Source organism: Prionailurus bengalensis, chromosome F2, assembly GCF_016509475.1.
Source record: "Prionailurus bengalensis isolate Pbe53 chromosome F2, Fcat_Pben_1.1_paternal_pri, whole genome shotgun sequence".
Taxonomy (NCBI): domain Eukaryota; kingdom Metazoa; phylum Chordata; class Mammalia; order Carnivora; family Felidae; genus Prionailurus; species Prionailurus bengalensis.
Window position 1 is genome coordinate 17,555,911 of NC_057353.1, and position 25,739 is coordinate 17,581,649.

Below are 25,739 nucleotides of genomic sequence, written 5' to 3' on the forward strand. Positions count from 1 at the left end.
TTTTAAATTCCTGGCATACTCAGGAAATAGAATTGATGTGGGAGAAGGATCTGAAATGTCAGATTGTGCTGGATCGTGAAGTTTAGCTAGTAAGTTTTCAATTTCATCCTATTATGGATAGCCTAAAGGAGGAAATTTTAAGCCAGAGAGCAAAAGGAATGGTTTAAAAGTTTTAGGAGGATAGCTAGTTGTGATGTGTATGATTGAGAAAGCGATGTGGTGGAGAAACCTTAAAACTATTGAGGCAGTCCAGATAGGAGGTAATGAGGCTCCGAACCAGACAGGGAAGATAGAATATCCAGAAGACAACTCTGGGATTTATTGATAGTACTTAGATATAGGGAATGAGAAAGAAGAAATGGCTTGAAGATGATTCTGTATGTTGTAATCTACATGAATAATGAGGCTATGAATATGAATTAAGAGAAAAAAAGTAGAACACTTTTAAAGAAAAGGATAATGGGTTCTCTTGTAGTTTGTTATATTTGAAGAAAGCTTACTTAAAAGTAATTGTATCAAATGTTTGGGGTTTTTGGGGGAATATCCATATATCTTGGAGAGGATCCTGGAATTCTTGGTAGGTATATGCCCACCTTAGGTACTTTTCTATAAAGTTCTACTTGGATTTCTTTTAAAGCTCCTTTTGTTCAGTTTTTATATGGGCAACCTCCTTGAAAATGGATTTTTCTTAATTAGAGAATTACTTTAATTTTTGGATGGTAGGTTTCTACAAATAGAAGACTGAACACCACTGACAAAACTAGATTTCCTAATTCTAGAATTTTATTTCATGCATGTGATGACTTCCATGGCTTTGCTGGAATGGGTGCTTAAATTTTCTATGTATGTGGTTATGTTTTTAAAAGTAACTTCCCAAAATGTAGATACTTGTTCATTGCCTATTGAAATGTCTCTAGAGACCCAATATATGCTTATACTTGATGATGAGAAGCCTATTTTGTTTGCTTTCATAAAGTTGTACTTAAAGTAGCCCAGAATTCTCCAACCTCTTTGAATTCTGAGAATGGAGTTTGCCCAGGGTAGAAAAGTCTGGTGAGGTGTGGGGACTAGTTTGTGACTGGCCAGGTCCCATGAAAAGATAAATGGAAAAGGAAAGTAGGGAGATCCTGTTGGTCCTCAAGCAACTGGTGATGTTAGGGAGGGAGTGGCTCAGGTAGAAGTTGGGGGTGGGAAGGAGGAATTGGTTCAGTCTCAACTGGCATCAGTGGCTGGAAAGTACTCATGGCATAATATGAGGGACCAGCCGCTATTCATTCTAGCCAAGGAGTGTTTTTAAATTGAGTATTCCATTGATTTATGATTTTAAATTTTATAGTGAAATAGACTGTAAAAATTTTTTTCCCAAGCTTTTTTCTCTCATAAGAAAAATAAAAACTGATATTAAAACTAAACTTTTTATATCAGAGTGCTTGTCAGCACTTATAAATATCCCTTCATATTATCAAGATTCGGGAAAGAGAAGAAAGAAGAAAGAGAGAACGAGAAGAAAAAGAACAATATGAAGCTAAATTAGAAGCTGAAATGAGAAGTTACAACCCCTGGGGGAAAGGTGGAGGTGGTGCTCCTCTGAGAGATGCAAAAGGCAATCTGATAAGTATGTTGCTTTCATTGATCTGTTGTTTCTAAAAGAAACTGAACTGTTTTTCAATTTTTAAAAGAATGGGGAGTAGAAGTGGGAATCAAAGCCTCAAAGGCAAGGTCTCTTTTTTTTGTTGCTTAATACAAAAGAAGTATTTTGCAATAAATGTAATAGCAGTTTTGAGGGTCTTTTTTCTTTAGAGTACTATTTAACTTTGTTACACATTTTTCATCCTCTAGTGCTAACTCAGTTGCAGAGAAAAGCTCATGTTAATTGGTAAGTTTTAACCCAACCTAGTAATTAGATTTAAAAAAAAAAATCCTAGTAAGAAAAACCCCTTATTAAAAACTTTTTAAACTAGTAAAACATATTTAAAATAGGTGATCTGAAATAGTTGTGGGATGTGGTGTTTCATATATAGCCATATACCTGCATAGTGCAAGGACTGTTGGTAAATAAAGACCTGATCTCAGAAACTTTCTGGCAGGTTGTAAAATCATGTCGATGTGTCTTTCAATTATGTACCCTCAAAAATGTTTGATCTAGAAACCACACAAGGCACTTAGCAAAAGAGGCCTTATACAACTTGTTATATATATTAGGATGGTCTCTGTTAACTTTTAGATATGAATAAAAGTAGACAAAGATGGATTTTTTGAAAATTGTTTCATTAGAAATTAGAAATGAATAATAGAAACCCATTAAATGGTAAAAATACAGATTTCATGTTCTTTAGGCACTATACATTAATTTTAGTGATAGTTGAGGGATGTAGTCAGAATACTTTTTGGATATGAGTTATTAAGAGTTCTTAAATATTATGATTTGCTTCTTTGTTAAAGACGGCTTTAAAAAAAAGTATTTGAGGTCCACTTAAATTACTATGATAACTCTTTTCTCATAGTTTTGAAGACTGGAACTCTTAACTCTTTTTTATAGATGAGATAATTTTAGGTGATATATAGATAAACATTTCTTATTTTAAAAGTTAAATGTTTATTTGAATATATATTGGAAAAACACTGGTTTTTCATTTAAGGATAGTGCTATAACATTTCCTTTTAAAGTACAGGTATTAGTCCAGGCATTTAACAAAAAGTGCTATAAGAAACAACCCCTATTTCTCAGAGGCTTGAGGTTTAAGGTTTAATAAATAAAAGTTTACTTCTCAGTTATGTCACATTCTTCTTCTTTTTTTTATTTTTGAGAGAGAGAGAGCGAGAGAGAGCACAAGTGCACGAATGAGCAGGGGAGGGGCAGAGAGAGGGAGAGAGAGAATCCCAAGCAGGCTCTGCGTGATCAGTGCAGAGCCTGATGCAGGGCTTGAACCCATAACAGTGAGATCATGACTGAGCTGAAACTGAGTCCGACACTTAACTGACTCAGCCACCCAGATGCCCCAGTTATGTCACATTCTGATGCTGTTTGGGTGGTTTCTGTTATATTTGAAATATGTAGTAAAGATCTGTGTTTTGCCATGTGATGATGACCAAGACCATGTATCCTCTGTACTTTGTTTCCTAATTTTAATTTGGTTGCTGACTTTTCTAGTTACTCCTGTTTTATCTTTGATCTTTTATTACAAAGAAAGAAATTTAATGTTCGTCCTTGTCTTAGCTCTCTAGGGAAGATCTTTGATCTCTTTATAAGGGGAATTGTTATTAATAAATATTAAAATCTATTACCCGTACAAGTGGAATAATAGCAACCCTTTTTAAGTAAATATCTCTATTTTTATTATTTGTATGACACTTAAAATCTGTTTCCTTTCTAAGTTCTTTATTCATTAAAGTTCTTTTTTCAAGTTCCTATAAAAAAAAACACACTGTGTTCTAATGTCTTTCAGTGGATGAATGAATAAACAAAATGTGGTACATTTATACAGTGGGATGCTACTCAGGAATTAAAAGAATGAACTATTGATGCACATAATAACTTGGAAGAGTCTTCAAAGAAATTATGCTAAGTGAAAATAGCCCCTTTCTAATGGTGAAATACATGTATATTCTCAAAATGACAAAATGGTTGGGGATAGGGAGTAACTCTAAAGAGATACTATGTTGGAGTATTTTGGGGTGATGAAACAGTTCTGTATCCCGATTATGATGATGTTACATGAGTATCACATGTTAAATTTTTTTTTAATTTTATTTTTTATTTTTTTAAATTTACATCTAAATTAGTTAGCATATAGTGCAACAATGATTTCAAGAGTAGATTTCTTAGTGCCCCTTACCCATTTATCCTATCCCCCCTCCCATAACCCCTCCCATAACCCTCAGTTTGTTCTCCATATTTATGAGTCTCTTCTGTTTTGTCCCCCTCCTTGTTTTTATATTATTTTTGTTTCCCTTCCCTTATGTTAATCTGTTTTGTCTCTTAAAGTCCTCATATGAGTGAAGTCATATGATTTTTGTCTTTCTCTAATTTCACTTAGCATAATACCCTCCAGTTGCATCCATGTAGTTGCAAATGGCAAGATTTCATTCTTTTTGATTGCTGAGTAATACTCCGTTGTATGTATATACCACATCTTCTTTATCTATTCATCCATTGATGGACATTTGGGCTCTCTCCATACTTTGGCTATTGTTGATAGTGCTGCTATAAACATGGGGGTGCATGTGTCCTTTCAAAACAGCATACTTGTATCCCTTGGATAAATGCCTAGTAGTGCAATTGCTGGGTCGTAGGGTAGTTCTATTTTTAGTTTTTTGAGGAACCTCCATACTGTTTTCCAGAGTGGCTGCACCAGCTTGCATTCCCACACATGCTAAATTCTTTAAAAACTACACCAAAAAAAAAACAAAACCAATTAAAAAAAAACACTTAACCAGTTTGAAAGATAGTGAAAGTATCTCCTACTTCTAACTGATTAGTAGTGAGAGTAAATGTTTCTTTACATATACTTAAGTATTTGTGTTTATGTATTGTATTTGAGCCAGTTAGATTTATGTTTGTTTTTATGTTGATTATTAAGACACAATTTGCATAAGACAAAATACACCCCTTTAAAAAAATTTTTTTTAACATTTATTTATTTTTGAGAGACAGAGAAAGAGCATGAGTGGGGGAGGGGCAAAGAGAGAGACACACAGAATCCGAAGCAAGCTCCAGGCTCTTAGCTGACAGCACAGAGCATAAGACAAAATACACACTTTTTAAAAAATTTTTTTTAACATTTATTTATTTTTGAGAGACAGAGAAAGAGCATGAGTGGGGGAGCGGCAAAGAGAGAGACACACAGAATCCAAAGCAAGCTCCAGGCTCTTAGCTGACAGCACAGAGCCCGACCCAGGGCTTGAACTCAGGAACCATGAGATCATGACCTGAGCTGAAGTCGGACGCTTAACCTACTGAGCCACCCAGGTGCCCCAGTATACCCTTTTTAAAAAAAAGTTTTATTTATTTGTTTTTGAGAGAGAGTGAGAGCGTGTGAGCCCTTGTGAGCGGGGGAGGGGTAGAGAGAAGAGAATCCTAAGCAGACTCTGTGCTGTCAGTATAGATCCCGATACAGGGCTCAATCTCATGAACTGTGAGATCATGATGTGAGCCAAAATCAAATTGGACGCTTAACTGACCGAGCCACCCAGTGTCCCCCAAATTTATCCTTTATTATTCAGTGAGTTTTGACAACTGATTCCAGTAGCCACTGCCACAGTCAAGATATAGAACATTTCCAGTATCCAGCCCCATACCTTTGCCAACCTCTGATCTGCATTCTGACACAATAGTATTGACTTTTGTGTCTTTTTTTCCCTTAATGTTTTTGAGATTTATTCTTGTTGTTGTATATGGCTGTAGTTTACTTTTTATTACTGAATGGTATTGCACTATGTGGAAGTATCACAAGTGTTTATCCTTTTACCTGTTGATGGATATTTGAGTTGTTTACAATTTAAGGCTATTATAAATAAAACTGTTATAAACATTCACCTGCAAGTCTTTATGTGAACGTAAATTTTCATTTTTTGTGGTTAAATGCACAGAAATGGAATTGCTAGGATGAATAGTAAGTATATATTTAACTTCATAAGAGACAACCAGACCATTTTCCAAAGTGGTTGTTCTGTTTTTGTTGCTTTGCATCCTCATCAGCCCATGTAATTGTTCTTCTTTAAAATTTTAGCCTTTCTAGTAAGTAGGTACGATAAGTCATTGTGTTTTTTTTTAAACTTTTTATTTTGAAATAACTCAAGACTTAGAGAAGAGTTGTGAAGATATAGAGGGTGCCCTTTACCTAGTTTCCCTTAATATTAACATCTTACATGATCTTGGTATAGTGACCAAAACTAGAAATTAAAATGGGTTCGATGCTATTAAATAAATTATTGACTTTATTTGGATTTTCCCCTACCTTATTCTGTTCCAGCCTCTAGTCCAGGATCCCATACTGTATGTAGTTGTCACGTCTCTTTAGTCTCCTTCAAGCTGGTAGTTCCTCTGTCTTTCTGTGTCTTAATTGTTTTTATATATATAATAGCTTTGTTGAGATCTCATTTTCCATGCCATAGAATTTATCCCTTTGAAGTACACAATTCAGTAGTTTTTACTATATTCACAGAACTGTGCTACAATCAATTTTATAACATTTTGTATTGCCTCAATACTCTTGTTGAAAATCAGTTGACTATAAGGTTATTTATGGACTCTTAAGTTCTGTTCTGTTGATCTAGATATCTATCCTTATGCCCATATTATGCTCTCTTGATTACTGTAGCTTTGTGTAGTAGGTTTTGAAAGTGAGAAGTGTGACTCTTCCAACTTTGTTCTTCTTTTTCAAGATTGTTTTGTCAACTTGACTTCCCTTCCATTTTCGGATAAATTTTACTCTTGTCAATCTGAATTAAAAAAAAAATTGTGGTAAGATTTTCATTGGGATTACGTTGACTTTATAGATTAATTTGGGGTGGCCAGCATCTATATTGTCTTTTGATACATGGATTTGGAATATTTATCCACTTACTAGTCTTTGTTAACTTCTTTTAGCAATATTTTGCAGCTTTCAGATCTTGTAACATATTTTGTAAATTGTATCCATAAATATTTCATATGTTTTAATGCTGTTTTAAATGGTAACATTAAAAAATTTCAATATCCATTTGTTCATTGCTAGTGTATAGAAAGACCGTTGATTTTTGTATGTTCTTGCTTAACTCATCGGTTTTATTAGGGGTTTTTTTGTACGTTCTTTGAGATTTTTTAATATGGACAGTTATCTGCAAACAGTTTTACTTCTTCCTTTCCAGTATGAATACTTTTCAGTTATTTTGGTTGATTTACAGTGGATAGGAATTCCAGTACAATATTTAGAAATCTTGAGAACCAACATCCTTGTCTTGTTCTCGATTTCATTTGGAAAGCCCTCGGTCTTGGCTGTAGGTTTTCTGTAGATTTTTTTTTTTTTAAACCAGGTTTAGAACATTCTCTTCTTTCTCAGAGTTTTCATCATGAATATATGTTGAAGTTTTTCAGGTGCTTTTCTACATCTTTTGAAACGATAATTTCATCTTTCTTACTCTGTTGATATATGGTGAATTACATTGGTTTTTTAAAAAAAATTCTAATCATGTATTGCTGGTTTCTTTTTATTTGTTTTTAATGTTTTATTTTTTGTTTTTGAGAGAGACAGAGACAGAGAACAGGTGGGTCAGGGGCAGAGAGAGGGAGACACAGAATCTGAAGCAGGCTCCAGGCTGCAAACTTCAGCACAGAGCCTGTTGTGGGGCTCGAACTTGCTAACTGTAAGATCATGACCAGAGCCGTAATCAGATGCTTAACCGACTGAGCCACCCAGATGCCCCTACATTGACTGATTTTTTTAAAAATGGTGAGCCGCTCTTTCTCCTGGTATAATCCCTATTTAATCTTCTTTTAATTTTTTTTTACATGTTGTAGAATTTGATTTGCTAGTTAAGGATCTTTGCATTTAGGCACATAAGGGATATTTGTCTGTTTCTCTTATAATTTTGTCTGGTTTTGGTATCAGGATGATGCTGGCCTCACAAATATGAATTGGGAAAAGTTTCCTCTTCTGTTGGTAGAATTCACCAGTGAAGCCATCTGGGCTGGGAATTTTCTTGTTGGGAGTCTTTAAACCATGAATTAAAATTTTTTTAAATAAATTATTTAGTTTTTTAAAGTTTATATATTTGTTTTTGAGAGAGAGAGAAAACATGAGTGGGAGAGGGGCAGAGACAGAGAGAGATTCCCAAGCAGGCTCCACACCATCAGTGCAGAGCCGAATGCGGGGCTCAAACCCAAGAACTGTGAGATTATGCCCTTAGCTGAAATCAGGCACTTAACTGATTCAACCACCCAGGCATCCTGAATTCAACTTATTTAATAAAGACATTTAGTTTATTTATTTCTTCTTGTGTGAACTTACGTGGTTTGAATCATTAAAGGAATTTATCCATTTCATCTTTTTAGTTTATTGGCATAACAATAGTTTTATTATTGTATAATAATTTTATTTTTATTGTTATTTTATTTTTATATGTATTTTATTTATTTTATGTTTATTGTATAAACTATGTCAATAGTTTATTGGCATCACTGTAGGATCTACAGTGATAGTTCCTCTTTTATTCCTGATATTTGTAATTTATTTATTCTTATTTTACTTAATGAGTTTGCCTGGAGGTTTATCCATTTTATTGATCTTTTCATAAAACCAGCTTTGGTTTCATTGATTTTTCTGTTTTTCCCTTCGTGTTTCATTGATACCTGCTCTCATCTTTACTATTTTCTTTAGTTTACTTTGTACTTAATTTTCTTTGTTCTATTTTCTTAATGTGGAAGCTTAGATTATGATTTGATTTCTTTTTTAATATATGCACTTAAAAATGCTATTAATTTCCTTTTGACTACTGCTTTAAATGTATCTCACAAATTTTGATACGTGGTTTTTTCATTGTCATTCAATTCCGTTTTCTAATTGTCATTTTTCTTTGATCCATTGATTATTTAGACATTAGTTTTAAAAATTTCCAAATATTTGGGTATTTTCTGAGTAACTTTCAGTCACTTTTAGGGTGTATTCTCTTTTGTTTAGAGAATATACTTTTTTGTTATTTCAATATTTTTAGGTTTGTGAGATTTATTTTATGGACCACGAGTTAGATTTTTATTTGTCTTAGAGACTGTGATCTTTATAAGTAAATATGTATATTTTAATTTGGAAATATATGTTAATAGTTGAATCAGGGTTGAAAATTTTCTTTAGCCCTCTGAATTGATTTATTAAAGAAGAGTTTGTGTATCAGTCATGATTGCTGAATAATCTTGGGTCTGTAGAAATATTTTCAGCCATTTTCTTTAAAGTGTTTTGGTATTTTCCACCAAAGAACGACTAACTTAACAAAATTAATTTTAATTTCAGAGTATATGTTTAGGTTTATAAAAAAAAGCATAAAATAAAATAAGGAATGAAAAAATTTAAGTACTGTATGTTTTGTTTACCTGTAGTAGTTATCATAAAATTTAACCCTGGTGTAATAAATTTTTCAGAGAGTGGAATTATTTTCCCAATCATGAATCTGTAATATTTTATTTTGTTCTGTTCTTTGTAGAATTATTCTGTAATGCTAGCAATTTTATATTAAATACTATGATAGTGTACATTTGAAATAAAGGCCATTTTTGGGGACATCTTTGCGGTTGGCAAATTATACTCTTCACCAAAGTGCCTTGTATAATTTTAATTTTTAGCTGATTTCAAACCTTTGTTTTACACCTCACAGAAAGATAGACAGGGAGTGACTATTTGATTGATAGTTTTTTCCAATAAATAGCAATATGGACTTGTCTTGATTGCTGAATCTGATAGTCTTAAATAATTATGCACTCTGCTGACATCAGTTTTCTTTTTTTATAAATACATTGTCTTATCTAATTGAGAGTACTGTGTATAGTCACAACAGTAAAGAAAAACATGCTATTGATTTTCAAGTTTATTATAGTTTTTGTTTATATGACATTTATCTCTTAATTTATGGCTTGTGGAAGTGAATATCAAAATGAGATTGCATTCCCTAAGCACTCATTAGTTTGGTAACAAGGCTCTGGGTATCATTTTCAAAGGAGTGAGCTTGATATCCATACTCTAGTAACAGAAAATGGAAGAGTACTGTATGCATTGTTATTCATAGTGACTTCTCATTTATATAGTCTGCTCTTATGCTGTTTTAGTGAATTGGATGATGAGATATTAATTTCCCATTTAAGTTCTTTTGTTTAATTTGGTGACTTTTTAGGGATCACAGCTGTTAGTTCATTACTTCAACTTCCTCATCATCTTTCTATTTTCATTTACCTTCCATATCCAGATAAATCCCATGATTTGATGATGGTGGCGGGAGCACCCAGCTAATTTTTGCCTTACCAATTCTTGGTACTTGGCAGTTTCTTTGCAGTCAGTTTCTCTGATTACAGTTAGTCCCTTCTTTCTTGCATTTTCCATTTTTTTTATTCATTTCTTCCCTTTAACATCTAAATATACTTAGGTTACTTGTATTCTTCAACACAAATAAACAAAAACTCTGCCTTGACCTTACACTTATCATATATAAAACACATTCAAAAAGTAGTCTGTGGTTGTTGCTGCCACGTCTTACTAACTTCTTACTGTTTCATATTCCATAAAATGAATTCTAGCTCCTACTGCTCTATTGATGTGACATTTTCAAAAGTAACTGATGTCCTAATTTCTGATTTAGTGGATTTTAGTCCTTACTTTCTTTGAACTGGATTGACAGTTCCTTCCTTTAAGTTCTGTGCATTCTCTCTGATGCTGTCTTCCCTTCAGCTGACATTTATTGGGATGTGTATTATGAACCAGGTTAAACTCTTCTAGGTCTGTGAACATTATCTTTGTTCTAGGGCTATCTGCAGACATTGTGTGTTCCTTGAGTTAGATATATTCTTAACCTCCATCTATTTTCTCTCCCTAGCTGCCATTATTACTGGTAATGCTTCTATTACTACCAGGACTGTTTTCACTATCATCTGCAGAACAGAATAGAGAACCATCAGCTTGTGTTTTAGAATATTCCGGAATAGGCATGTAATCTCCATTTTCCTCTCATTGCTTTATTAAATGTGTTTTGTGATCTAGTCAAGCTGGACTGCTTTAATATTGCCAGAACACTCTTCCTGTTTTTCCCCCTTGGAGCTGTTTCTCACATTTTCCTGTTTATTATCCTTTCTGATAATATCCTTTCTGATATCTTCATCTCTGAAGCTCCTATCCAGTTTCCAAGTCCAGACTGTCCAAATGTTGCAGTAGGATATGAACTTCCTGATTCTGAGCTCTGTTCTCTCTGGTAACATTTCCTGTTATTGGCCATGTTGTATCTGATACTATGATTCATGTTCAAAATACATTCTTGAACATAATAGGCTTTCTGATAAATACATCTTATGTCCAGGTTTAAATTCTCTTTCACTGCTACCTTACAATCCCAGTTGTTTTGTAGAGAAATATTTTTTATTTTATTAAAGCTTTAGAGTTCTGTAGTCATTCAGGTCTGTTTTTAAGATTGATTTGTTGTTTGACCTGGTCCTGTGTGCTTAGATTTTTGTGATGTGTATGTGGTATCTACTGTTGTGTAACAAAAATTACCCAACATGTAATGTTTTAGTATAACAAACACTCATCTTGTGGATCTTGTGGTTCTGTGAGTCAGTAATTGGTGAATGGGTTAGCTGGGTGGTTCTATCTCAGGGTCTTGCATGAGGTTACAGTCCAAAATTTCAGCCAGGTCTGTAGTCATATGAAGGCTTGACTGGGACTGGAGAATTCATTTCCAATATGACTCCCTCTGTTCCTTGTCATGTAGGCCTTTCCATAGGACTACATCATTGTCTTTATGATACAGTAGCTGACTATCTTTGAAGTAATAGATTAAGCAAGGTGGAAACCATAATGTCTTTTATGAAGTAGCCTTGGAAGTCATATGCCATCATCCTACAGTGTTCTGTTTGTAAGAAGTGAGTTTCTAACTCTGGCTTATGTTCAAAGGGAGGGTAATTGAGCTCCATCTTTTAAGAGAGGATTGTCAAAAAGTTATGAATATATTTTAAAACTCCACACTACATGATTATATTTTTTCATTAGGAATGCTAATGAAGTTGGGTAAATTTCACTATGACTTGTTTTGAATTGTTGGTGTTTGTTCTGTATTTACAGATTCCAAGTTCTGAAGTAACATACATATGAATATGGTTTTTATGGCCTGTCAAAGATTTTTATATTCTTAACGTCTTGACTGATTTTCATAAGGTTATTTTTTGAAAATCTTCTTACAAGTTTTAATAATTTTGTTTCTGTTTTCAGGGCACCAAGATACCATTGAATTATTCCAACCTATCCTACTGTTTTCTCTGATTCTCTACTCTAAGAAAATGTGTTAAGCATACTAATTATAGAAATGTATTTGTTGAATTTATTTTTCCCTCTTAGCTGATTTGAATAGGATGCACAGACAAAATATAGATGCCTACCATAATCCAGATGCAAGAACATTTGAAGATAAAAGGGCTGTTGTATCTCTAGACCAAAATTTAGCCACCTCAAATGCTGAGAACTTAGAAGATTCTGCAAATAAAAACTCAGGTTTTTAATTACATTCTATTTTTGTTTGTTTTACATTTTTAAAGCTGTTCAGTAATATTTCTCTTCTGTTGTCTGACAAAGTTCATATTGTGATTTTGAGAATTTGGGTACTCAGAGTCAGGAAGCATAACACATTCATGTTATTTATAATACCTTTTCTCAAGTATTAAGTAGTTTGACAAAAGTGAATAGGGAAAAGAAGTTTGCTTCTTAATACTATGTATTTCTTCTGAGCTTTATAACTTATATATACTTGAGCTGCTACTAAAATTTTTATTTTGCTGGTGGGAGGACTTTTCTTAAAATCATATAGTCTCTTTACACATACACAAATAGTCTCTTTTCCTTCTTATATCTGTAACTATTTGATTAGTGAAAGTGCATCAGATGTGATATGATATATTGTACAAAGTAACTGTTTTTGTTATATTTAATTTTAATTTTAATTGTTTTATTTTTTTGCTTATTTTGTAGTCATTTACCTTCTCTTGTAAAACCACAAAGTACAAAGAAATTAGGTTTAATGTTTTAAAAGTTTGATATCTGATCACGTCTCCATTTTTTAAGCAAATACCTTTTTTTAAAACTATTTATTTATTTTGAGAGAAGAGTGCGTATGCACGTGCACATGGGGTAGGGGCAGAGAGAGAGGAGAGAATCTCAAGCAGGCTTTGTGCTGTCTGCACAGATCCCAATATGGAGGTCAAACTCAAGAACTGTGATATGACCTGAGCTGAAATCGAGAGTTGGATGCTTAACTGACTGAGCCATCCCAGGCACCCCTTAAACACATATCTTTGGTTTGCTATTAAACAACATTCTTTAATGAAAGGTTCTATAAATAGAAAATTATTCAGTATCTTTATGACTTGGCAGGAAAAGTTGTGAGCATCTTTTTTTATCAAGTATATATGAAAATATGTTAAGTATTTAAAATTTAAGGGAATTTTAAAAATATTTTGCACTATATGTTGCACTATACTTTAATGCCTATAAAAGTACCCATTTACTACAAATTCTGCTTTTGTACTTCCACAAAAGTTTTGATTTTAGACTAGAAAAGAACTTCACAATAGAAAGTCTTTCTGAAATATCCCTGACTGATCATATAGTCTTCAAAAATTAAAAAAAAATTTTAACCCATATGGAGGCTCCTGGGTGGCTTAGCCAGTTGAGCATCTGACTTTGGCTCAGGTCACGATCTCATGGTTAGTGAGTTCAAGCCCTGCATTGGACTCTGTGCTGACAGCTCAGAGCCTGGAGCCTGCTTTGGATTCTGTGTTTTCCTCTTTATCTGTCCCTCCCCTGCTCATGCGCTCTCTCTTTCTCTCTCAAAAAATAAATAAACATTAAAAAAATTTTTTTTTAACCCATATGATTATCTGGCCAAACAGGCAGATTATGTAAGGAGCTATAATTAGAATCACTAACCTTTCATCTTTCAAGTCTTTGATGGTAGTGCTAATCTAATCTCTGTGGCCTTTTGGAACACTTTAGGAGATACGCTATTTGTTGTTTCCATGTACAACCTGTTCCACTGTTGGATGTCTAATTATTAGAAAGTGCTTTCTTACTTTGACGCACAAGTAGATTTTTACCTAGTGGATTCAGTCTTCCATTTTGGGAGCACTAAAATAGAAATTTTTGATTTTGATGAAATTAATTTGGCTCTCATTCTGTGTCTGTAGTAACCCAGTGTGCAGTAAAAACACCTTTCATTATTGAAGATATTTTGACTTCTTTTTGATACATCATTAGTTTTCTCTTCATGTGTTCCTTCTAGTAGTCTGTATTGAGATCTCAGTGCCAAATATTCTTTCTGCACTTTTCTTCCACACCTGGTATTGTTGGTAATTCTGTCTCCACCCAAACCTTTTTCTATCATAGTAGTAACAGTTTGGGCATCTAGCTCTGCTTATCAAGCAGAAACACTGGAAAAATCAGCAGTTCTATGGCCCCTTCGCAATAAAACACACAAGCTTGATGATTGAATATGGACAGCAGAATTTACTGTCTTTCGCCTTTCAGTACACTGTCAGGGTTTTGGTGCTGACATTTTGGCCAGGATGCTTTAGTTTAAGAAATCATACAACATCATAAAATGTTAAAATTCCCCCTTTTTTGCGAATTGAAATTAAGAATTAACCTAAAATAAACTTTATGAATACAAGAAAGTATCCAGTCACCTAATTTGTTGCTTTGCTAACATATATGTGTGAGTGTATGTTTATATAGGTACATGTGTATGTACACACATATATGGCATTTAATATTTAAAAAAAAAATTTTTTTTTTCAACATTTATTTATTTTTTTGGGACAGAGAGAGACAGAGCATGAACGGGGGAGGGGCAGAGAGAGAGGGAGACACAGAATCAGAAACAGGCTCCAGGCTCTGAGCCATCAGCCCAGAGCCTGACGCGGGGCTCGAACTCACGGACCACGAGATCGTGACCTGGCTGAAGTCGGAGGCTTAACCGACTGCGCCACCCAGGCGCCCCTAATATTTTAAAGGTCTTAGGGAACTTGAACGTATCTGAAAATTGAATGTTATAATGTGTGCTTAAAATTCATTATCCTCTCATGTTTTTGAGGCCCTTCCCAAAGTTCATTGTTTTTCTTTTATTTTATGGTTCTAGAATGAAGAACCATATTTATGAAGTCTATACTAATTTGGCTTCAACTTAATTTTTAGTTTATTATGATGCCTAGATACATTTCCATTTTCTTTATATAGAGCACATGTTTCCTTATGATTTTATTTTTATACTTTATTTTTTTGAAAAACCTTATTTTTAAAAACTTGTTTGTTTTGCTAATCCTCCTTTTCACCATAAAATTTTATTTTTATTTTTCAATGTTTACTTTTGAAAGAGAGGGAGAGAGAGCATGAGCAGGGCGGGGCAGAGAGAAAGGGAGACAGAGGATCTGAACTGGGCTCTGCACTGATAGCAGAAAGCCTGATGTGGGTCTCGAACTCATGAACCATGAGATCATGACCCAAGCCTAAGCTGACGTTTGACTGAGCCACCTGGGTGTGCTTTACCATACATAACATTTTAATATTTAAGTATTGATTTGACTTTCTGCTGATCTATTCAATGAAGCATTAATAAAATTAAATACAGAGGCAAAATAGACCTAAATGGCAGCTAAAATGCAAAGCATGAGTGAGGGAAATACATGATTTATATTGATGGTATAAAGAATGAATCAGTAACTAAAAAAATAATATAAAAAGTTATGTGAGGCCTAAATTTATTTTTTCCTGCATTTAAAGAGAGTCTCCTGGGGTATAATTATTTTTCAAGTTGCCTTTATCCTTCCCCAGGATGTATAATACTATTTATAGGAACATATAGCATATTTTTATTGTTCATGTTTATATCCCCCCTCCCCCCCCGCTTTTTTTTTGAGAGAGGGAGAGAGCACATGAGTGGGGGAAAGGGACAGAGGGAGACAGAGAGATAGGATCTTAAGCGGGCTCCATGCTCAGTGCAGAGCCCAGTACAAGACTTGATCCCACGACCCTGGGATAATGACCTGAGCTGAAATCAAGAGTTGGATGCTCAACTGATTCAGCCACCCGGGTGCCCCTATATCCCATTAATTTGATAGAAATTAAAAAAAATTTTTTTTTCAACGTTTATTTATTTTTGGGACAGACAGAGCATGAACGGGGGAGGGTCAGAGAGAGAGGGAGACACAGAATCGGAAGCAGGCTCCAGGCTCTGAGCCATCAGCCCAGAGCCCGACGCGGGGCTCAAACTCACGGACCGCGAGATCGTGACCTGGCTGAAGTCGGACGCTTAACCGACTGCGCCATCCAGGCGCCCCTAATTTGATAGAAATTTTAAATAAAAATTATTGCAACGATTAAAAGAATCTTCCTATTTTATAAAAAATGTTTACAGAGCTGGCTTTCTAATCTTTTGTGAACCATAGATGGAAAGACTTTGGAATTACTAATTTTTAAACATAATATTAGAAAAATTTTAATATATATATACAATACATTTTAATATATAATTAAGCATATCCTTAAGAAAAGGATATTCACATACATAAGAACTTAAAGATGTACTTTTTTTCTCTCCATATTATCTTTGTTTCTTTGGTGTCTTTCAAGTATCGATATGATTTTTTTAAACTATTTTTGTTTCACCATTTTTCTTTCTCTCATGACCTTTCATCTGTCTTCAGATTTAATCTCAGCCTTTCTCTTCTGATTTTTTAACCTCTGGACTTCCATAGTTAGCACATTTATTCAAAGTATGGATTTATTAGCAAACTTTATTCTTTAACCTTCAGAATATTCTAAGCATTGAGTAATGGTATGTCTTTGCAAAATTTCTCTTTCAAGGTTATACACAAACACAGAACTCTCCTTTTGCTCGGGGAAATATATTTTGTGAGCTTCCAACTGAACTTCAGATTAAACAGCAAGAATTATACAAGAATTTTCTTCGTTTTCAGGTGAAGTACTTATTTGATCATAGTTTCAAAGTTTTGTTAGAATTGTAATAAGCCAAACTTGCAAAGATTTTATCCATAGGATAAAGACTAAATTCTAAAATACTGCACAGTTATTTAAAATATCTCAGTTATATCAGGTAGAGGTAGTACTAAAACAATATTATTTCATTTATATCTGAAAAAGGGATATGGAAACATGTTAGGCATGCTAGTTGTCTTAATCTTTTCTTTATTAAATCATTAGTTGTTAAAGAATGCTGAAATTTCTAAAACTGAAAGACTTAAAATATTTATTAGGCATAGAGTGAATCTTTCTAGATGCTTATGTGTTAGTAGACAATCAAGTTTTTTTCCAAGTGATATGATATTCTTGACAGGGTATAGTAAGTTATTAAAAATCATACAGAATCACATTTTGCAATTATTTGCCTCATTTATGTATGTAAGCAAATAGCATTTAACTTGGCAATGAGAAAGAATGAAATCTGGCCATTTGTAGCAACATGGATGGAACTGGAGAGTACTATGCTAAGTGAAATGAGTCAGGCAGAGAAAGACAGAAACCATATGTTTTCACTCATATGTGGATTCTGAGAAACTTAACAGAAGACCGGAGGTGGAGGGGAAGGGGAGGGAAAAATGTTACAGAGAGGGAAGGAGGCAAACCATAATAGACTCTTAAAAAACTGAGAACAGGGGCGCCTGGGTGGCGCAGTCGGTTAAGCGTCCGACTTCAGCCAGGTCACGATCTCGCGGTCCGTGAGTTCGAGCCCCGCGTCGGGCTCTGGGCTGATGGCTCAGAGCCTGGAGCCTGTTTCCGATTCTGTGTCTCCCTCTCTCTCTGCCCCTCCCCTGTTCATGCTCTGTCTCTCTCTGTCCCAAAAATAAATAAACGTTGAAAAAAAAAATTAAAAATATAAAAAAAAAAACAAAAAACTGAGAACAAACTGAGGGTTAATGGGGGGGGATGGGGGAGAGGGGAAAGTGGGTGATGGGCATTGAGGAGGAGTTGTTGTATGGAAACCAATTTGACAATAAATATATATTATATATATATTATATATATATTTATATATTATATATACTTATATATATTTATATATTTATAATATAATATATATATTTTATATATATATTTTATATATATATATATAAATAGTAGAAATGCCCAAAGGAAGACACTTGAGCATCCAGTGTTTATTGAGCAAACAGACTTATTGAACTCCCATTCTGTGTCTACTCTTGTAGACATAGAGATGAATACTAGGGGTGGAGCCTGAGGTGAATGAGAAGGATTCAGTTTCTTCTCTCCTCACCTGCACACCCCTTCCCACCCACATGTATATCCCAGTGTCAGATTAATCCTGTGGCCTGAATAGTCTTCCTTTGACATGACTTCTTACTTCTTTTGCTATTCAAAATCTGGTAGTAGCTTTTCTTTTCTACAGAAAATGTCCAGATTCCTTAGTATGACCTCTAAGGCTATCCAGTCTAATCCCAACCTCTTAAATTCTTAAGTTCTACTCAAACATGTCATCTCTCTAATCCAAATTATCATGGACTCTTCAATAATGCAGCAATATAATGTATATGCTCTTACGGGTGTATTATTGAAAGATTTAAAAGATTGGAAGCAGGGATATTCTACTACACTGGCAACAGTGGAAATAGATGGAAAGACCTTTCTAAGGATTGACAAAATGAATAGAGTTATTGAATGTAGGAGAGTGCATCAGAATTCCCAGTGGTATTGGCCACTCAAGTCAGGTAGCAGCTAATTGAGGGTCAGAGTCACCTTTGAACTTGAAGTACCCTGTGGTATACTGTCCATAATGACAGCAAGTCAGAATTATGTAATTCCTATTATAGTTACCAAGTATTAGCATGGTTTAGGGTAGAATTCAGGGGAAAAAATCTTGATCTTATAGCCTTTTATTATTTATAAGGTACTTTTGCATATAAGTGTCTCATTAATCTTCAGACTTTCTGAGGAAGGTATTATTATTTCTGTTTTATGACATGCAGCTAAAATGTAGGCTAAGAGACTCATCCATGGTGGCAGAGCCTGAAAATTGTGAGGCCAGTGCTAGAACCCAGGTCTCCTGGCTTTGAGTATCATATCTGGATGTATTGTGCTTACATTTCTAGAGAGCTCTAAGTCTTTCCTCCAGGAATAGAGGAAGCTTTGACTATATTAGTCTTAGAGTAAGTTTAGCCTTCAGTTCTCCCACCCTGTAAACCCTCAGTGCACCTGTGAATGGATTGCTCTCAAATGGTGGCCTACATATTTTTTTAGCAGCCTCTTGAAACTCTTTCCCCCCAAATCTAACTTTAAAATATCTAAATGGTACTTGTTACTGTCAACACTAAAGTATCAGACAAGAAGTATCCCCAAACTTAAATGTTAAAAGAAATGTTATAAAATGTTCAAATCTGTGTGCAAAAATGGCAACATAAGCCCCTAGCTCCATGAATGCATAAAAAGGTACACTGTTAATGCAGCAGAAATCTTCGTATGGTTAAAATTTGGTAAATAACACTTGTGAGTGTTTACATGTCAATTTTAATTATAGCTATAGAAATGATTAACAAATTTGATAAAGTATTTGCAGGACCTTTGACATACTTTTGTATTATACATTTGGAAAACCACTGACCTAGATGATAGCTTTCTTCTTTCTGTTGAACTATTGTGTAGCATTTTTGTTGGAATGGCATTTTCTGTGGATTTCTTAGGTGTGTGATCCATTTATGATTATGACCCTGACCATTAATGGAGAAGTGACCTTGTGATTTTGATTGTGTGTGTGTGTGTGTGTGTGTGTGTGTGTGTGTGTGTGTGTGTAATAGGGAGAAGGGAGAACTGAGTGTTAAGTGTGAGGTTTTGTTGTATAGATCATAAATGACATTTTATGTAGGTTTATTGTGCTTGAAGAAGTGATTATGTGTACCCTATTAGTACTGAATATTAGGATTGTGCATGTTTAATAGTGTTGTTTGAAAGAAGTGTTGGAAGAAGCCCTAGCATGTAAAGTCATGAGATATGTGAAAAGATTATAGTTCTTATAGCTCAAAAGATTGATAACAGTAGATATAACAGCCTTGAAGGTAGAGGAAATGTAGATAAGAACAATGAAAATAATGTGAATAGTCATAACCATGTCATACTTAAAAGTAACTAAAATCTACTGATAACCTTAAAACCAGCATCATGAATACCCAATACCCAGGCTGCCGTTCTTCTCTACCTCATTCATGGAAGATGTAGACTGTATTTCAGGGTTCTCTTCCTTTCAGATCTTACACTCTCCTTTAGAGTATTTCTTCAGAGTACTTAGCACTATAGGCCCCAGGTGACATTCAAGATGGAACTTAATTATGAATCCTTGTGGCTAAAATCCTTGTTTTCCTTACCATTTGCCAGTAGATAGGAAAGAAGAAAGGGCATTCTGGGGAAAGGATTCTTGCATAAGGAATGGTTAAATGCTAAAATATTACACTGTTGTTGCCGGATAGTGATTAAGCCAAGGAACTTTGAGACATAATAGTAACAATCATTATAAAATAATGTAATGATGAGTTGCTTACTGAGTACCTCTAAACAGGAGGAACTTTATATTTTTTATATATACATTGTTTCACTTCAGTTCTTTGAGCACTTGTTGGAGAAGTAGACATTAATAACTCTTTTTACCAGATGACAGAACTAAATAAGAATATCTTAAGTTCACCCAGTGTGTATATATTTGGTGGAGCTGAAGTTTTACTCATAATTCTTAATATTACATCATGTGGCCTCCCTAGCAAAATAAAGGAAACTGAAAATTTCAGGAATTTAAAAGAGGGTGTTATGAGTGTTGAATTCATAGGATACTAGAAAATATTACATGGTACTCTAACTTTCAGCAGTTTTGCAATGTAATAACTAGATTTACTTCTTTAGATTGAGGAAAAGAAACAAAGAGAAGAAGCAGAGCGAGAGAGACTGAGGATTGCAGAAGAAAAAGAAGAAAAACGGCTTGCAGAACAGAGGGCACGAATTCAGCAAGAGTATGAAGAGGAACAGGAAAAGAAGAGGGAGAAAGAGGAGGAGGTGCATTTTTTTTCCTACTCTAGTTTTCTCCTTACCCTGAAAGTAAAATATTTCTTCTGACTTGGAAAGATATTACAGAGGAGAACAGTTCTGGAGTACGTTTAGAAAATATCAGATCAATATTCATTTATTGAAAACTATTTTATTATTAAAGTGAAAGACTTAAGAAGAGAGATAAATGACTTTTTAAATCCAAAAATTGGTTTAGGTTGACTAGGATGTTATAAAAGATGCCTAATACTTTATTGTTAAATAGCTTCTTTTTGTTAAAGAACACCGAATATCCTCTAATAGAAATATATCTTCAATTTTATCTCTTTATTTCAGACAAATAAGAGATATTTGAATAGACTATAGAATGTATGTATGGAGTGTATATTTTTCTCTATTTTAAAGCAAAGGCTCAAAAATGAAGAGCTTATTCGGTTAGCTGAAGAAAGACGGAAAGAAGTGGAAAGAAAGAAGAAAGAAGAGGAAGAAAAACATAATCTTCAGCTTCAGCACTACTATGCAAGAGAAAATATAATTGGGGAGGAAACAAAAGTAAGTTTCAGACAAAAATGTAAATTAAACCTGTAGTTTAACCCACTTTCTCTGTGAGAGTCATGGAGTTGTTAGCAAACAGGAAATGGTGGAGGAGATGCTTTTGTTCCTCCCTTCCATCTTGCTACTTCATTTGGGTACAGTGCACTGAACTTCCTGTGCTTTGCTGCTATTACCTCCCCCTCCCCCCAGTGAATGTAAGGGGGTTACTTACCTTAGTCATTCTTAATCTTGTTCATATGGTCAGTGGAGCAGCACCCAACCAGCTATTCATGATAAGAGTAAGTACAGAAATGGAGAGGAGATGTTAAGAAGCTTTTGTAGCACTTTGTCAGAGTAATCATATGTCTGTTGAATCTGATTAAGTTGGACTTGAATAGTGTAATGTCTTTTTAAAAATTTTCACGTATATGGGGCGCCTGGGTGGCTCAGGCTCAGGTCATGATCTCACAGTACGTGAGTTCGAGCCCCGTGTTGGACTCTGTGCTGACAGCTCAGAGCCTGGAGTCTGCTTTGGATTCTGTGTCTCCTCCTCTCTCTGCCCCTCCCTTGCTCATGCTGTCTCTCTCTGTTTCTCAATAAGAAATAAATGTTAAAAAAATTAAAAAAAAAAGTAAAAATAAAAAATTTCATGTATCTAGTAGTTCATTTTTACTGTTTTACATATTTATCCTTGATGGATTGGAAATTAAAAAAGAGACCAGTGGCTCACAATGGACTGGTTTGAAGTCCATATCTGAGATTGGTGGATATCCACAGTTAGGTGCATGGATTAAAGTTATTAGAGGTTTTCTCTCAAGGAAACCAGTTGGCCCCTATGAAGCTCTAGTTTATACCCTTGCTCATATTTCAAAGCTGTATTTAAAATTTTATATGCATAAGTATCACAGGATTTGTTAAAAATACATCTTTAGGTCTCATTTATAGAGTATCTGACATTGTAATAAGTCTGAGGTTAGTCCAGGAATCTGCATTTCACAGGGCTTGGATGGATATCAGCCTGTGGACCACACCTTGAAAAAAACTCTATGTTCTGTAGGTTTACCCCAATTTAAGAAAATGGTTTTCACAAATTTAGATTTATACAGACATTGTTTTTTTCTAAACAGTATTTGCAAGATTACTTTTAACCAGTGGACTCTTCTAGTGTATTTATGATGTGGTTTGGTGCACTATTCAGTATGTGACCTACTATAGACAATATGAACCATTTCTGATTGTCTCAAATACACTGTTTTATTTCTCACCCCAGGTTTTATGGTGATAGAGAGAAATGTTTGCAATTAGAATCTACTGAAATATTGTTTAAAAGAGAATTTATAAGCAACACCTATGTTTTTGTTTGTTTTATTTCTTTTCAGTGTTCTAGTAATGTTAAATCCTTCATTCATAGGATATAAAGTTGGATATATATTTGTTCCACCTTTTAAAATAGTATTCAAGTGTCATTCATTTATTTTTAAAATTAATAACATTTATTTTTTAGAGCCATGTGAGGCTTGTAGCAAAACCGAGTGGAAAACACAGAGAATATTTTCTTGTAAAATTGATTATTTAAGAATGAAAAATAGTTGTTTTCCACAATTTCCACAATTGCCAATTTCTTACTATGTTTAAGAGAAAATGCTTTCCGTAGGAATGTACAGTTTTATGACTGTTATAGTTCAATTTTGAAGTACCTAAGTTTTAAATCAGCTTTGTTCTGTTTAATGCATTTTGCTCTCATTTGTGAAGTTATCCTTGTTAGCTGTAATTGTTCTTTTATTCATGTATGCCTGATAGATATTTTTGTCTTTTCTCTCAGTTTTTACTTTTGTGTCACTATTTATTTTTTAGTTAGCTTATATATTTAGTTTTTGAATTTGGTTTTGTGAGTTTTTTTTGTTTTTAATTTGCTTTTTTTATCCTAATCAGAGTTATAGTCTTTGGAATAGTGATCCCTATATCCCTCTCTTTTTATCATACCCAATATATTTGATCATATTAATTGAATTTCTGATTTTTTGTTTGTTTTGCTCCTTGAATAGTTACTTGTTTTCTTATTATGTGTAGTATGCTTTGCTTGCTTCATCCTCTGTGGTCCTTTATAGGGTTTATATTGTCTGTATGTTTCTGCTCGTAGTCATCTAGTGATTTTAAAAGAAAAGATTTTCTCATATATTTCTAATTTTATCAAAGTCACCAGTGAAAGTAATATTTGATTTTGTACCATGCGACATGAACAGCTTAATATCCACACATATACTCTGGTCTGGTCTGGGTGGTTTTTTTTTAACCAGATAATTATTATTGCATTTTGTTGGGAGTTTTTATGTCTTTAGTGTTTTGATTTTAATGTGAAGTTGGCAACTGTTAGCTTTATTATGTTGGAAACTAAAACCCTGTTTTATTTTCTTATGGAGACACAGAATGCTATTGTGATCTGGAAAATTCCCTCATCCAAGATGCTCTTGGTGACTAGGGATCTAGATTTTAGAGTTTGATTTATATTATTTTCCAGAAAAGAGTTTTTGTTTTTTGTGTTGTTCTATTTCTTTTTTTACTAAGACAAATTTTTACTCTAGTTCTTTTTGTTTTTGTTTTTGTTGTTTTCCTAATACTTGGTTTTTACTGTTGCTTAAGTTTATTGAATTTTTTTATTCTAATCTGAGAGTTCTTTTAATAACAATATCTAAATCAATTTATGTTTATCATAACTGATGTTTTTGATCTACATAATTGAATTTCTGACTTTTTTTGGTAAAAAGTGTTTTATGAAATAAAAGCAATAGCATTCTGAACTTCTTAAATGGTCTTGCTAACTATTAGGGGTGTTTGTACACACACACACACGCACACACACATGTGCATGTATGTGTATATACATACATATATTGGTCAATGTGTGTATATTTTCTCCCCCAGCGCTTGAGACAGCCTTCTCCTGTAGTTCCTGCTCTTCAGAACAAAATTGCAAGCAAACTCCAAAGACCTCCTTCAGTTGACAGCATTATAAGTTCCTTTATTCAGGTATATACTTTTTCTTTTGATATGTTAATCTTAGCTAAGTTATTTTAGATGGGGGGGAATTGAATGAGATTTTCTTTTTTTAGTCATTATATTTAGCTAGGTTACATTTTTTCAGATCTGAAATACAGATAATGTTTACATTTGTTTGTTGCTTCACCTGTAGTTGATATTTGGTGCCCTAAGTTTTAAATTCTTTTGACAGTTTATAATTTAGCAAATGGTTCTTGTGTAGGTCCCTCAAGAAGGCCTTTTCTTTGATAATATATTATCTGGCTAGCTGTAGTTATGCTAATAAAGTCCCTTATACTGAGCTCCCATCAAAAGAGAGCCGGGAAGATGTTCCAGAAGGGTTGATCCTTTGAGTTGACTCTTGAAAAAGGAGTAGCAATTTGCCATAAAGAGGAGCATGAGGGACTTTTAGTGTGTGTAAAATCATGGAGGGAGGTGTAAGCCATATGGCACACATGGAGAATACAGCAGTTTGGTCTGGCCTGATAATGCCTAACCAAGATGGCAACAGAAGTATCCGTCAGAACATATGTGGGATGTTGTATGGAGTGCTAAGGGGTTTGACTTTATTCCCATGGATACCAAACAGGCTAATTACTGGAGTAGACAAAGATGTTAGAACATTGTCCTGAATCTCACCCTCTGAGACTCTGATTTAGTAGGTCTGTAGTAGATAACAAATGGGAATGCATGTACTACTTTAAGTAAGGGAATGATATATGTCATAAGTAGGAGAATGGCCATATATGTCTTGCATAATGTTCTCTAAGGCAGTGGTGTGGAGATCAGTGTATTTTAGAGGTTGAGCAAGACCTTAAACTTGGAAACAAGTTAAAATGGTTTTGCAGAAGTCCAGCTGTGAGACTTTGAGGACTTAAAGGCAGTGACATTAACAACTGACAATGGGTGACAAGTTCAAGACATACTTAAGAGACACAAATAGATTTACTAACTGTGTATGTGGGGTAGGTATCAGTGACGACTTTCAAGTTTCTTGTGAGATTTATAGAGTAGTCGGTTGAAAATAGGTTGGGCTAAGGAAGGCGCTCTGAACTGGTTTTGTAGTTTTGGAAGCCATTACCATTGTTGCTTCTTAGATTAGTACAGTAGTCTAGGATGAGTTTGGGGAAAGCAAAGAATAGAGGATGGAAAACTAGGGAATTAAATATTTAAGAAGCAGAGAAAGCAAGCAGAAAGCGACCGTGGCAATATCAGTTGCTACTGGGCAAGTAAAATAAGGGCATAAAATACCCATTAACTGTCACTTGGGGATCACTGGTGACTTTGGGGAGAGCTGTGTTAGTGGAGTAATGGGGTATAGAAGCAAAGGCAGTAGCTGTATGGTGAGGAGTGAATGGGCATGAAGAAGTAGATACCCACATTGTATCTCTT

At 34.2% G+C, this 25,739-nt stretch overlaps 1 protein-coding gene across 10 annotated transcripts in view; it reads left to right on the top strand.

Moving 5' to 3' along the window:
- Positions 1–25,739, top strand: part of CSPP1 (centrosome and spindle pole associated protein 1) — a 159,660-nt gene that overhangs the window by 102,742 nt on the left and 31,179 nt on the right. For 8 of the 10 annotated variants that reach the window (XR_006300656.1, XR_006300655.1, XM_043602225.1 and 5 more), the window contains 6 exons: positions 1,468–1,615; positions 12,066–12,218; positions 16,581–16,693; positions 20,637–20,786; positions 21,183–21,329; positions 24,234–24,338. Coding sequence is in view for 8 of the 10 variants with exons in the window: in XM_043602225.1 (XP_043458160.1) it covers positions 1,468–1,615; positions 12,066–12,218; positions 16,581–16,693; positions 20,637–20,786; positions 21,183–21,329; positions 24,234–24,338 (816 nt within the window). In the remaining 2 variants the exon portion in view is untranslated. The remainder of the gene's footprint in view (positions 1–1,467; positions 1,616–12,065; positions 12,219–16,580; positions 16,694–20,636; positions 20,787–21,182; positions 21,330–24,233; positions 24,339–25,739) is intronic. The other 2 variants (XM_043602229.1, XM_043602230.1) reach the window with 1 other exon arrangement.